Here is a 12,909-nt window from a genome sequence, read left to right as displayed (position 1 = left end):
TGACAAAGGGTATGTATTTAATACCACTCTGAATAACAGTGATTTGTTATTACTGCTAATACAGTGTTGTGGTGGTTGGGGTCAGAGAGAAGAGAGCCCGCATTTGCTGAGCATCATGTATAAATAATAAACTGTGTCTGTAAAGTAGATGCACTTAGGTTATCTAATCAATTGGAAATTTAAAGAAAAAAATTGGAAGCCGTGATGTGAATTTTTATTTTAATGGGAAATTTTTGAAAATCGGTATTTTAGCAAGAGGTTAGTTATCTGCGAGATTAGACCAATAGCCTGTGTGATTGATGTTCTTGGATGAAAACAGGTTTCCCTCTCATGCCCAGCATGAAGAACCCTGTCCCAAAGATCCAGATGGATGGAGCGTATCTCTTTGACCCTTTAAATCCTGTAATGATGGATTTTTGTCACGGAGTTGACCAGAATGTGAAGTGTCACTCAGCTGTTTGCTTCATACTGTATACAGTCTTCCTTCATTTTGCCATTACTCAACCTTCTCTGTAATCCCTTTCTTGATAACCTCACCACAACAAATGATTAAGCCTTTCTGTTGTTTCTTATAGTTGAATCAGAGCAAGTGATTGATGAGGTGCCCAGTTCCAAGGACAGAGAGACATCCTCATACCCCAAGGCTCTTTCTGCCTCTGCCTTTATTTGGTGTTCAAGTGTGTCTTTACATGAATTTATGGCATCTCCATGTAAGCTTTAAATTCCTAAAGACAAGGAATGTGTGTTCTTTTCTCTGTCCCCCACATTCTTAATGCTTTTGCTCAGTATATTTCTGATTGAGCTAATGAATGTTGTCTTGTTACTGCTCATTTACATCAAGTATCTGCAAGCTTAATATGGTGTTACCAGAGTATTGACCCTCCTAGTAAATTCTCAGTTACCATTTTCCATAAAACCCCACATGCTCCATGCTTTTCTCTTGCCTTCTGTTCTTCAACCCATAAGCCACTTCCCCTTTTACAGATCCTTTGAAGAATCATTTTTCATGCTTGAACCAGGGGAATGCTTACAAACCACGTGTAAAAAGAAATAGTATGTTTGTGTGACTAATCGTGGATTGTAAACAGTTTGAAGGCAGAGACTTTAATTCATGCTTTAAACCAGTGTCTGTCATCTAGTCCAGCATTTTTCACAACTGGGACTTTCTTCTTTAAAAACTACATTTTTTTTCCCCCCTCATGGCAAATGTGTTAATTTGTTTGAAAGTCTTTTGTCATTTTATAGAGTGGTGACCTTTGTCCAGATGACTGTTCATCTGACAAACCCAGCCCATGTGCCTTTTACTTGGACACAGTAATGATGCATGTGTCTGCTACTTCCATTTGCACCTCACCCTACCATTTGTCACTTTCCACCTTCAGATGGGAGGCAAGGCTATTTGTCTGCTTCAGCCTAAAATGTGAATCCCCCATGCAGGTGAGTGCAGTAGAGTAGGGTGTCTCTCAGATCACATTTGATTCCTCCAAATCTATTCTGCTGTTGGTGGTAAATTCTAGTTTCGTTCGCCTTGCATCCTATTTTAATTATTTTTGTAAGAAACGTGGAACTGTATTTTTCCATTATTTTGTGTCTGCCTTCCTTCTGCATGTACCCGTGTATCAATGTGCAAATGTACAGCTTTTAAGTTTAAAACAAGAAAGTTTATTCAGAAAACTTGACTTAAGGTAATTTGGGGATAATTCTAAACCATTGATTATTAACATACGAACCCTTACATTGTATTACCTACAGTACAGTTTTTGTTCATATGATTTAAAGTGAAAAGATAGAAAAAGGTTATTTGGATTATATACGCTTTCTTATACCAAGGATAAAAGAACCGTTTTTCCTGTTGGGTTAAATAAAAAGCTGTTGGGAGTGCATACTAAATTAGTTTACTTTACATATGGTGTGACCATTTCAAAAGGCAAGCTTATGGGATTGTAGCAGTTGTATTGATTTAGTAAAGTTTCCAGCAGTTAGTCACATATAATTGAATACATGTTAAATACATTTTTATTAGTTGATATGACTTTTAGCACTATATAATGAATAGCGGTGAATGTATTTCATTTAGTTCTATGGTCACAGAAGGGGAAAGAAGCATCAGAGTTGGGAGAGTTATAGGAGGCAGTCACAGAAAAGTAAAGGGGAAGGGAGGAAGGGAGGATATTGTCAGTGAAGGTTGAAACCTCCAAGACATAGAGTCTGATGGATTAACTGCAACACCACACATCGCAGCTCTTAGCCTGCTCACACTTGCAGTCGAAATCCTACTATGCTGATACTTCACACGTATTTCATTTTTTACCAAATGACGTTTTATGGCATTGCTCTTTACAGCAAGACTGTTGGCACCTTTTTTTCCAACAGCATTTGCTCACTTCATGTCTCTGCCATGTCTCTGCTTTGGTAATTCTTGCAATATTTCAAACTTCTTCATTATTATGTTTGTTGTGGTGATCTGTGATCAGTGATTGATTACAGCTTGCTGAAAGCTCAGATGATGGTTAGCATTTCTTAGCAACAAAGTACTTTTAATTAAGATATTTCGTTGTTGAGGAGCCTGGGTAGCTCTGTCGGTTGAGCTTCTGACTCCTGATTTCAGCTCAGGTCATGATCCCAGCGTCGTGGGATCAAGTCCCATATTGGGCTCCATGCTGAGCATTGAGCCTCCATAACACACACTCACTCTCTCGCTCTCTGTCTCTCTGTCTCTCTCCCTCTCTCCCTCTGCCCCTCTCCCCTGCTTGCTCTTTCTCTATCTATTAAAAGAAAGGAGGGGGGGGCACCTGGGCAGCTCAGTTGGTTAAGCGTCCAGCTTGGACTCAGGTCATGATCTCACAGTTTGTGAATTCAAGCCCACCTCAGGCTCTCTCCTCTCAGCTCAGAGCCCACTTCAGATCCTCTGTCTCCCTCTCTCTCTGCCCCTCCCCTGCTCTCTCTCTCTCAAAAAGAATAAACATGAAAAAATATATATTATTTTTTAAAATAATGCTACTGTACACCTAATAGACTGTAGTATAGTGTAAACATAACCTTTATACACATTGGGAAACCAAAAAATCCATTCGACTGGCTCTACTGGGACACTCCCTTTATTGTGGTAGTCTGGAAGCAAACCCACAGTATCTTTGAGGTATGCTTGTGCTCTTTCCTCTACATGGCCCAGCGTCTTCAAATAACTAAAAAGTTATACGTCAGTTTTCCCTACCTTGTTCCCCTTCTCCCACTCTTGATCTCAGCTTGTTTATCCCCAAACTGGTCACTTTGCTCTGTTAAGTGTGCCTGTATTTACCTTACCCGTATGTCAAAGCACAGAGTTAATTTTTGCCATACTTACCAAATTAAGCAGTGAACAGAATCTGGTTTCTGGCTCTGGTATTGACTAACAGTTTGTAATGTGTACCTGATACCCACTTTGAAGTTGGTGCCATGCTGTACACCCTTGTTTACAATGACCCTACATATTGGTGATATTGGTCTCAATTTATGGAAACTTAAGGGTGAGACCCAGAGAGGTATGTTCTGCTTCTTTGGTCACATAGTGCTAGGGTTTGAACTCTGATGTTTCAGTCTTTACCTAACAAGTAACTCCCTCTTAATCATGGTAAGACATCTTTTTGGATGCTTAAAAAAAATGTGGGTCGAAAGAAACAAATGTGCTGCCTCTGTACCCTTCTTCCACAAATGAACTTTCTAGTAGTTAAATGCATGCTGAGATTGCCATTCAATAAGTAAAACCACAGAAGTTATTGAAAGTAATTTTTCCTTCATTTTGTAATGGGGGAGGGGGGATGAGATATGAAGTCTGTTAAAACTTTCAATCTATATATTAATTAAAATCTTATCTGTTCTTTATTTATAGTATAAAGATGCATTTATGAAAGCGAATCCTGGCTATAAATGGTGTCCTACCACAAACAAGCCTGTGAAATCCCCAACACCCACTGTTAATCCACGAAAGAAACTGTGGGCCTTCCCATCTGAGTCTTCAAGAGATTTGCCAAGCCCCAAGAAAGCAAAGACCGAAGAAATGCCTCAGCTAAACTTTGGAATGGCTGGTGAGTTTAGACATTATTTCTATCTTCTACCTGTTCTTTTTTTTTTTCTTTCTTTCTTTCTTTTTTAGGGAGAGAGCTCAAGCAAGGGAGAAGGGCAGAGGGAGAGAGAGACAGAATCCCAGCAGTCTCTGTGCTGTCAGCACAGAGCCCACCATAGGGTCCAGTCCCACAAACTGTGGGATCGTGACCTCAGCTGTAATCAAGAGTCAGACACCCAACTGACAGAGCCACCCAGGTGCTCCTCTACCTGTTTTTTGTTTGTTTTTTTTTAAGGATAAGGCAATACATTTAGGTAGTACTTTTAATAAATAGTCTATAGAGAGAAAGAGAGAGAAGGAAGTAAAATTTATAACCAGTGTGCAGCATTGCAAATATAGCATATCTGAAAGCTTTGGAACATGATATACATAGAATGTGTATGTATAACTAAAGGAAGTGTGAACCAAGTAGTAGAGTCATGCATATATGTGAATTTCTGGCATTGACATTATGGAAAGGCAGACCGCAAGGTGGAGATTAAGAGCTCAGGGCATTTTATAATGTAACAAAGTAGCTTAAACATACATACACACTATTAGCTATCCTAGTAAGTATCTTAGTTATCATGGGTTCTTATAAAGCCATAATTAATGTTGATCATTTGAGGATCTGAAACCTCAAGGGCAAGAATATGAACAGTTCCATCACAAGTCTGAGATGAATCTGACAGCTGTTTCTTAGAGGGAATTCCCTTTCTACCCGCCATCCCCCTTCTGCCCCCATTCCTGTATGACCCAGGCAAATGAAAACTTCCAGATGGCCCCATTTGTTATGGGGCCTTTAATACTCTTTGGGTGGTAAGGAATGCTAGAGCATTTATTACCGTGAAATAAAGTACTTACATTCATTCTGCACATGGCTCTGTCTTCCCTGGCTGTTGCAGTGCAGTAATCAAGGGAGAAATTTTCCAGGATTAAGTTGGGAGATTGAGCAGGGTGGAAACTATGAAGTTGGTATAGAGCTATATGGTTCCTATTTCATTATTCATTATAAACAAATTTTCTTCAAAATGAGAGCATGAACCATTTACAGTATGGGGAACCTGGGAAAGCAGGATGAACAATATTGGGATTAACACCTTTTTAATCCAGTTTTGTAATCCAGTTTTATTGAGCAATAATTGACCTACATTAATGTATAAGTTTAAGACCTACAGACTGATGGTTTGATTTACATATATTGTGAAATGATTACAGTAGGTTCAGCTAACATCTATCTCCTCCTATAGGTAGAATAAAAAAGGAAAAGGGAAAAGAGGGAAAAAATTTCTCCTTGTGATTAGAACTCTTAGAATTAACTCTCTTAACAACTTTGCTGTATGTCATATAGCAGTGTCAGCTGTACGTATAATGTTGTACATTATATCCATAGTACTTTCTTATCTTGTAATTGGAAACCTGTGACCACCTTTCCTCCAATTCTTCCTTCCTCCACACTGTTTCTCTGCCAATCACAAGTCTGATTTCTTTCTGTGATTTTTTTTTAAGATTCCACATATAACTAGGATCATACAGCATTTATCTTTCTTTGACTTATGTCACTTAGCATAATGCCTTCAGTGTGCATCCATTTCTTCACAAATGGTAGGATTCCCTCATTTTTTATGGCAGAATAATATATCATTGTGTATATATGTGTATATTAAATCGCATCTTCTTTATTCATTCATCCATCAGTGGACATGTAGGTTGTTTCTATGTAAACATGGAACATTTTCTACAGTAGACCATGTGTTGCCACAGAACAAGTCTTAGCGAATTCAAGAAAATTAAAACCATACCAAATGTCTTCTGACCACAATGGCATGAAACTAGAAATCAAAAGCAAGAGGAAAGCTGGAAAATTGAAAACCTCATGAAAATTAAACAACAGTCTATAGAACAATCGATGGATCAAAGAAGAAATTAAAGGAGAAATAAACAAGTTTCTTGAGATGAACGAAAAATGGAGACCTAACACTGCAGAATTTGCAGTTCTAAGTGAGAAGTTTATAGCAACAAATGCCCACATTAAGAGGCAAGAAAGATCCCCAGAACAACCTAACTCTGTGCCTTAAGAAACTAGAGAAAGAAAAACAGAGCTCAGGCTAGTGGAAAAAGGGAAATAAGACAGATTTGATCATAAATAAATGAAATAGAGAACAGAAAAACAAGAGAAAAAGTTAATGAGACTAAGAGTTCGTTCTTTGAAAAAATAAACCTATAGCCAGACTAACCACAGAAAAAATATAAAGGACTCAAATTTAAAAAATTATAAATGAAAAAGACATTGCAACTGATACCACAGAAATACAAAGGATCAGTAGAGGCTACTATGAACAACTATATGCCAACAAACTGGACAACCTAGGAGAAATGGAGAAATGTTTAGAAACCTACAATGTACCAGCACTGAATTAGGAAAAAATAGAAAATCTTAATAAACCAATTATGAGTAAGGAGATTGAGTTAGTAATAAAAAATTTCCCAATGAAGGAAAGCCCAGGATCAGATGGCTTACCTGGTAAATTTTACCAAACATTTAAAGAATTAACACTAGTTCTTCTCAAACTCTCCCAAAAATATCAAAGAGGAGGGACAATTCCCAAATTCATTTTATGATAGCCAGCATTATTCTGATACCAAAATCAGAAAGGGACACTACTAGGAAAGAAAACTACAAACCAATATTCCTGACAAATAATAGATTCAAAAATTCTCAAAATACTAGCAAACTGAATCCAGCAGCACATTAAAAAGATCATTCACTGTGATCAAGTGGGATTTATCCTGGGGATGCAGGGATAGTTCAACACCTATGTGACCATCTCAATAAATACAGAAAAAGCACTTGACGAAATCCAACATCCATTCATGATAAACGCTCTTAACAAATTAGTCACAGAAGAAAGGTATCTTAACATGATAAAGGCCATATAGAGAAAGTCCACAGGTGCCTCATAATAGTGAAAGGCTGGAAGCTTTTCCTTTAAGGTCAGGAATAAGACAACTGTGCCAACTCATCACTCTTATTCATCATCACACTAGAAGTGCTAGCTAGAGCAATAGGCAAGAAGAAGAAATAAAGAAAAAAAAAGTTTTGAAAAAAAGTAAAATTTTCTGTTTGCAGATGACATGACTTAATATTTGGAAAATCCTAAAGACTTAACCAAGAAACTATTGGATCTAATCAACGAATTCAGTAAAGTTGCAGGATATGAGGTTAATATATAAAGATAAGTAGTGTTTCTATACACTAACAACAGATATTCTGAAAAAGGACTAAATCGATCCTATTTACAATAGCATTAAAACAATAAAATAGTAATAAATTTAAATAGGTAAAAGATCTTCAAAAACTACAAGAAACTGATGAAAGAAATTGAAGAAGACACAGATAAATGGAAAGGTTTTCTGTGTTTATGGATTGAAAGAATTAATATTGTTAAAACAATACAGCCAAAAGCCATCTATAAAGAAATCCCTACCAAGATTCCAATGGCAGTTTTTACAGAAATAGAAAGGACACCCCTACAATTTATATGGAGCCACAAAAGAAGACCCTGAATAGCCGAAGAAATCCTGAGAAATGAGAACAAAGGAGGAGGCCTCATACTTTCTGATTTCAAGCTATAAACCCATACTCATTAAGACATAAAAACAGACATATAGACCAATGGAAGAGAATCAGGATCCCATAAGTAAACCCAAACTTACACAGTCAACCAATATCTGACAAGGGAACCAAGAATACTAAATGGAAAAAAGATCGTCTTTTCAATAAATGGTGCTGGAGTAATTGGATATTCACATGTAAAAATAAATGAAACTGGACCCATATCTTAAACCATAAAAAATCAACTTGAAATGGATTAAAGACTTAAATACGAAATTTGAGACTATGGAAATCCTAGAAGAAAACATAGGAATAAAGCTCCTTGACATAGGTCTTGGTAATGGTCTCTTTTGGATGTGGCACCTAAAGCACAAGCAACAAAATTAAAAATCCAAATATCCAAAAATCTGTAAGTAATTCCTACAAGTCAGTAGTAAAAAACAGAAACAAAACCCCAGTAAAAAGTGGGCAGAGGACCTGAATAGACATTGATCCAAAGAAGATGTACAAATGACCAACTAGGTACTTCAGAAGACACTCAACATCACTAATCAATAGGAAAATGCAAATTAAAAAGCCACAATGAGATACCACCTCAGCTTCTTAGAATTAACATCATCAGAAAGACCAGCAAGAACAAGTGCTGGTGAACAGGTAGAGAAAAGGGAACCCTTGTGCACTGTTGTAAATTGGTGCACCCACTAACGGAAAAGTGTATGCAGGCTCCTTAAAAAATAAAAGAAAGAACTTAGTGATTCAGTGTGTGATTCATAGTATAACAAAGTATGTGGTGTTGTCATATATGAACACTAAAAAATGCAGTCTGACGGGCACCTGGGTGGCTCAGTTGGTTAAGCATCCAACTTTGGCTCAGGTCATGATCTCACGGTTCCTGGGTTTGAGCCCTGTGTCGGGCTCTGTGCTGACAGCTCAGAGCCTGGAGCCTCTTCCGATTCTGTGTCTCCCTCTCTCTCTGCCCCTCCCGTGGTCATGCTCTGTCTCTCGCTCTCAAAAATAAATAAACATTAAAAAAAGGGGGGGGGGGGAAGAAATGCAGTCTGACATAATAGCATCCTGAGGAAACAAAATCTTCAGGTAGTTGTCATGTAGGTGTCTATGGTATAATTCTAGGTAAACCACCAAAATGATCCTCCTATGTATCCCAGAAGAATCAAAATGCAGGGCTCTTACTTTTACAACTGTCATTGTACAACTGTAGTTTCGTTCTCCTTCCAGCAGTCTTGGTGAGCCCTGTGGACTTTCCAGATTATATCAGTTGCAGTGTTTCATAATAAAACATTTTATCATCAGGATCATAAAAGACTATATGGATGATTGGCTGGCAACGGAATTCCTTTAATTATCGTTTGTCTTCCACAGCTTTTGCTCCCAGTTCTAAATCAACAACAGTAGGTGTTTTTCATACAATGGCTCTTCACAAACCAATAATAATTGTAGATAAAGCTATGAAACCTTCGAAAACTATGAAAGATGTCTGTTTTTTATACCATTTTTGACAGTTTATTTATCTGCCTTTCATACCTACAAATCGAACTGTCTGAGATCTAGACATCAACCAAGATTTTTACAGGTCAGCTTTACAAAAACAATGTTCTTTTAAAGTAAAATAAGGACAGAAAACACCTTCTTGAGTTTGTGTCATTCTGTGAGGGTCAGTGACATATGTTGGTACTCCATGGTCACGGCCTTGTTGAGATGGTGTATGTGTAGTGGATAACACTGTTGTGATATTTCCAGTGGTATCTCTCACAACACAATGAAAGCAAATAGATTTGCCTTTAATTAAAACATGGTGCCTAGGGCTGCCTGGGTGGCTCAGTCGGTTAAGTGTCTGACTTCGGCTCAGGTCATGATCTCAACAGTTCGTGGGTTCAGGCCTCACGTCGGGCTCTGTGCTGACAGCTCAGAGCCTGGACCCTGCTTTGAATTCTGTGTCTCCCTGTCTCTCTGCTTTTCTCTCTCTCTCTGTCTCTCTCTCTCTCTCTCTCTCTCTCTCTCTCTCTCTCAAAAATAAATAAACATTAAAAAAAAATTTTTTTAAACATGGTGCCTAGCTGTTTGAATCTGAGGGATCCTTACAGGGCCTTTAAAGGACAACTTAAGCTTTTCCTCAACATGGAGCCTCTTCTGTTTTTCCATTAGTCCTTGTCACATGAGATTTTGCTATTTTCAATAATCCCAAAGCAGCTAAATGTATGATTTCCAAGAAGGGAAAGTGCTATAGAATTTAATTGAGTACTGGCCTTGTTGGTAAAGGGAAAGCATGCTATCTGTATATTTTTGATGTTCTAGATAACATTATGTAAGTGTAAATTAATGTAAAGGATGATGGCAATTTTTTGGTCTGTGTTTTATTATCTGTACAGCAAACTTCTTGCAAAGTTACATTGGTACATAACTGAAATAAATCGTCAGGTGAGCATGTTCCTATTTTACTTTATATTTGACCTAAAACATTTTTATTTCTATTAGAAAGCAATCATCCAGTCCTCCTGATCCCTAGAATGACAGCTGTAAAAGTATTTAGCTGCCCTGAAGAACCAAATTAAAATTTTACTTTCTGCTAAATTTATTTCCCCCTCCTTATTTTAATTTTAAACAGATTTAAGTGTCTATTTTAACAAAGCACAGTTCTTAAACTCAACATTTAATTAAAAGTGGAATCTTAAAACAACAGCAAAGTGCCTTGTTTCATCATAAAAGCTAGAGTTCCTGTGTTTTCTGTATGTGTATCTTCCTGTGTGGCTACTTTCCAACACTGAGCTATTTCTAGACCACCTGATCATTTGGTGGCCTGTTTTCCCCTATGATAACCTTTTTCTTTTTTTTTTTTTTTAATAATCTCAGATTATTTTTTCAATTTTTAAAAAAATTTGTATACAAGATGTGGTCAGAGTTGCTTCATGAGTAAGACAGATTGTATACAAGGATATACTTAAGGTCATATCTTTAAACAGAAAAGAAAAACACCTCAGTGTCTTCACGCAAGAGTATGCCTGATTCTCTTTAAAAAAAAAATTGTTTGTTTATTTTTTAGGGGGAGGGGCAAAGAGAAATAATCTCAAGGAGGCTCCATGCTTAGCATGAAGCCCAGTGTGGGACTTGATCTCACAACTCTGAGGTCATGACCTGAGCCGAAATCAAGAGTTGGAGGCTTAACCAACTGAGCCACCCAGGCGCCTCTGATTCTCATTTTTAATTTAGGAGAGATTCCTAAAAATAAAAACGTATTTATTTAGGAGCTATATGCACTAGGACAAGCACTGAGTTAGGCACTGTCATATATGTTATTTCATTGCAGATCTAAAACTTAATTCATTTAAGATAATCTTAAAGGATATAGGCTTGTTATTGTTTTTAATCCTTTACTTGTTTAGGGGCGCCTGGGTGGCTCTGTCCGTTGGGCATCTGATTCTTGATCACAGCTCAGGTCTTGATGTCATAAGTTTAAGCCCCACGTTGGGCTTTGCACGGGGCATGAGGTCTACTTAAAAAAAAAAAAAAAAAAAAAAAAAAAAAACTTGTTTAATTATACCTCTGGATTGTAGATCTACCACATTGCTGTTTTTATTTTGTCCTTTTGTTTCCGTTGGTTATTGAAGGAAGAGAATAAAGACCTCCACTAATATAAAAAGGATTCATTTAAAATCTTAAAAGTATTTCAAAGAAGGGCCTGACTATACTCTTAACATTTAAATATCAAAAATACATCATTATCTAGTGTAAATTTGTTTTTGAAAGTTTTAGAGAAAGATTATTTCAACGAAGCCCACTAGTAGATTTTGGAAGTCCCATTTATAAAATTTGTCTCTGTTCTGTAGTTTCTCATATAGTCTGGTTTTTGTATCAGCCCTAATTTTACATGGTAGAAATAACAGTTTGAGAATGACAATATCAAACTTCTTAGACATTAAGTATAAGTACTCTTTTGGTTTGTTTTTTTTAATCCATCTAAATTCCCCATTCAGTAAGGCACAAAGCATCACATGAGAAGATAATTCATATTGTAAACAACTGTGGAACTGAAGAACAGGTTATGTTGGAATGGTGGGACAATAGTTGAATTTAAAAGGCTCACAAAAGTATGAGTACATACTTAAGCACATATGCTAGGTTATTGCTATATAAAGAGTTTTGAAAGTTTTCTATAAAAAGTTATATATGGTTCTGTTGGATTCTGAGTCTTTGTTAGTATTCCCTTTCGACTCTGTGGATTGTATGTACCTCATGCTTGTGGATTGATGATTTATTTCTTGTTGACTTTTTTAGATCCTACTCAGATGGGAGGCCTGAGCATGCTACTTTTAGCTGGAGAACATGCTCTTGGAACATCAGAGGTAAGGTGGTCCTCATCCCTGACCGCTCTGCTCACGTTGGGGCTTGAAAACACAGACATCTGTATTCTGTTCACAATGTTTTGTAGTTTCACTGTTTATAGCTCATAAGCAAACTTTACTTCTCTTTTTCTTTTCTTTTTGTCAAGATCTATTTGTGCTTTGTATTGTGCCTTGAGTATAACAGTAGTGGTATAAATAAGTCCAAGAGGACACAAACAAGAAGTCAGGTGCAGATTTTTGAGGTTCTGTGAACCTGAGAGAAAGAAATGGAATATACCGAATGTCAGCATCTGCCATGATTGTGTCATGGTCTGCAGGGCAGGTCCTAGGACTCATTCCATCTACTCATAACATACCCTGTTTTTTGTGATGTTCTCATGTAGACTTGCTAGTGAAAAAATGAGAGTTTAATTGTCAATCTCTCTGGTACCTGAATAAATCCAGACTCCTGTGTATGAAACATGGCACTCCAAGATTGCTTTATTCTTTAAAATGGAAAACAAAAAGGACCCAGGCCCTCATGACCTTGGTTTTATGATCTCTTATTTTCTTGCAGTTTCTGGACTGCTTTTACAAAACATTTTTAGGTATGGTTTTGATGGGCAGGTAGTAGCAGTTAAGCATGCATAGTTTGCATTTGTGAAATTTCTTGCTTTTCCAGGGCCATTTAACAGAGGCCAGACAAATTAACCTGCAGGTCATATTGTTTTACCAACATCAGCTACTTGAGATGGAGATTTTTCAAGCCCGACCAGAATCGCTATTTACAGCAACATAGCAGTCATCTCATTCTACTGCAGATACATGTATTTTCTACTTTTTTAAAAAGTTACCAGTATGCCATACAGTGGATA

At 37.1% G+C, this 12,909-nt stretch overlaps 1 protein-coding gene across 11 annotated transcripts in view; it reads left to right on the top strand.

The window, feature by feature from the left end:
- BBX (BBX high mobility group box domain containing) overlaps positions 1-12,909 on the top strand; it is a 286,902-nt gene that overhangs the window by 196,303 nt on the left and 77,690 nt on the right. For all 11 annotated transcript variants that reach the window (XM_047875041.1, XM_047875040.1, XM_047875030.1 and 8 more), the window contains 2 exons: positions 3,869-4,064; positions 11,988-12,055. In XM_047875041.1, the coding sequence (XP_047730997.1) occupies positions 3,869-4,064; positions 11,988-12,055 (264 nt within the window). The remainder of the gene's footprint in view (positions 1-3,868; positions 4,065-11,987; positions 12,056-12,909) is intronic.

This window comes from Prionailurus viverrinus, chromosome C2 (assembly GCF_022837055.1).
Source record: "Prionailurus viverrinus isolate Anna chromosome C2, UM_Priviv_1.0, whole genome shotgun sequence".
NCBI classification, from domain to species: domain Eukaryota; kingdom Metazoa; phylum Chordata; class Mammalia; order Carnivora; family Felidae; genus Prionailurus; species Prionailurus viverrinus.
The sequence above is the reverse complement of the archived record's forward strand: the minus strand, read 5'-3'. Positions and strand labels throughout refer to the sequence as shown.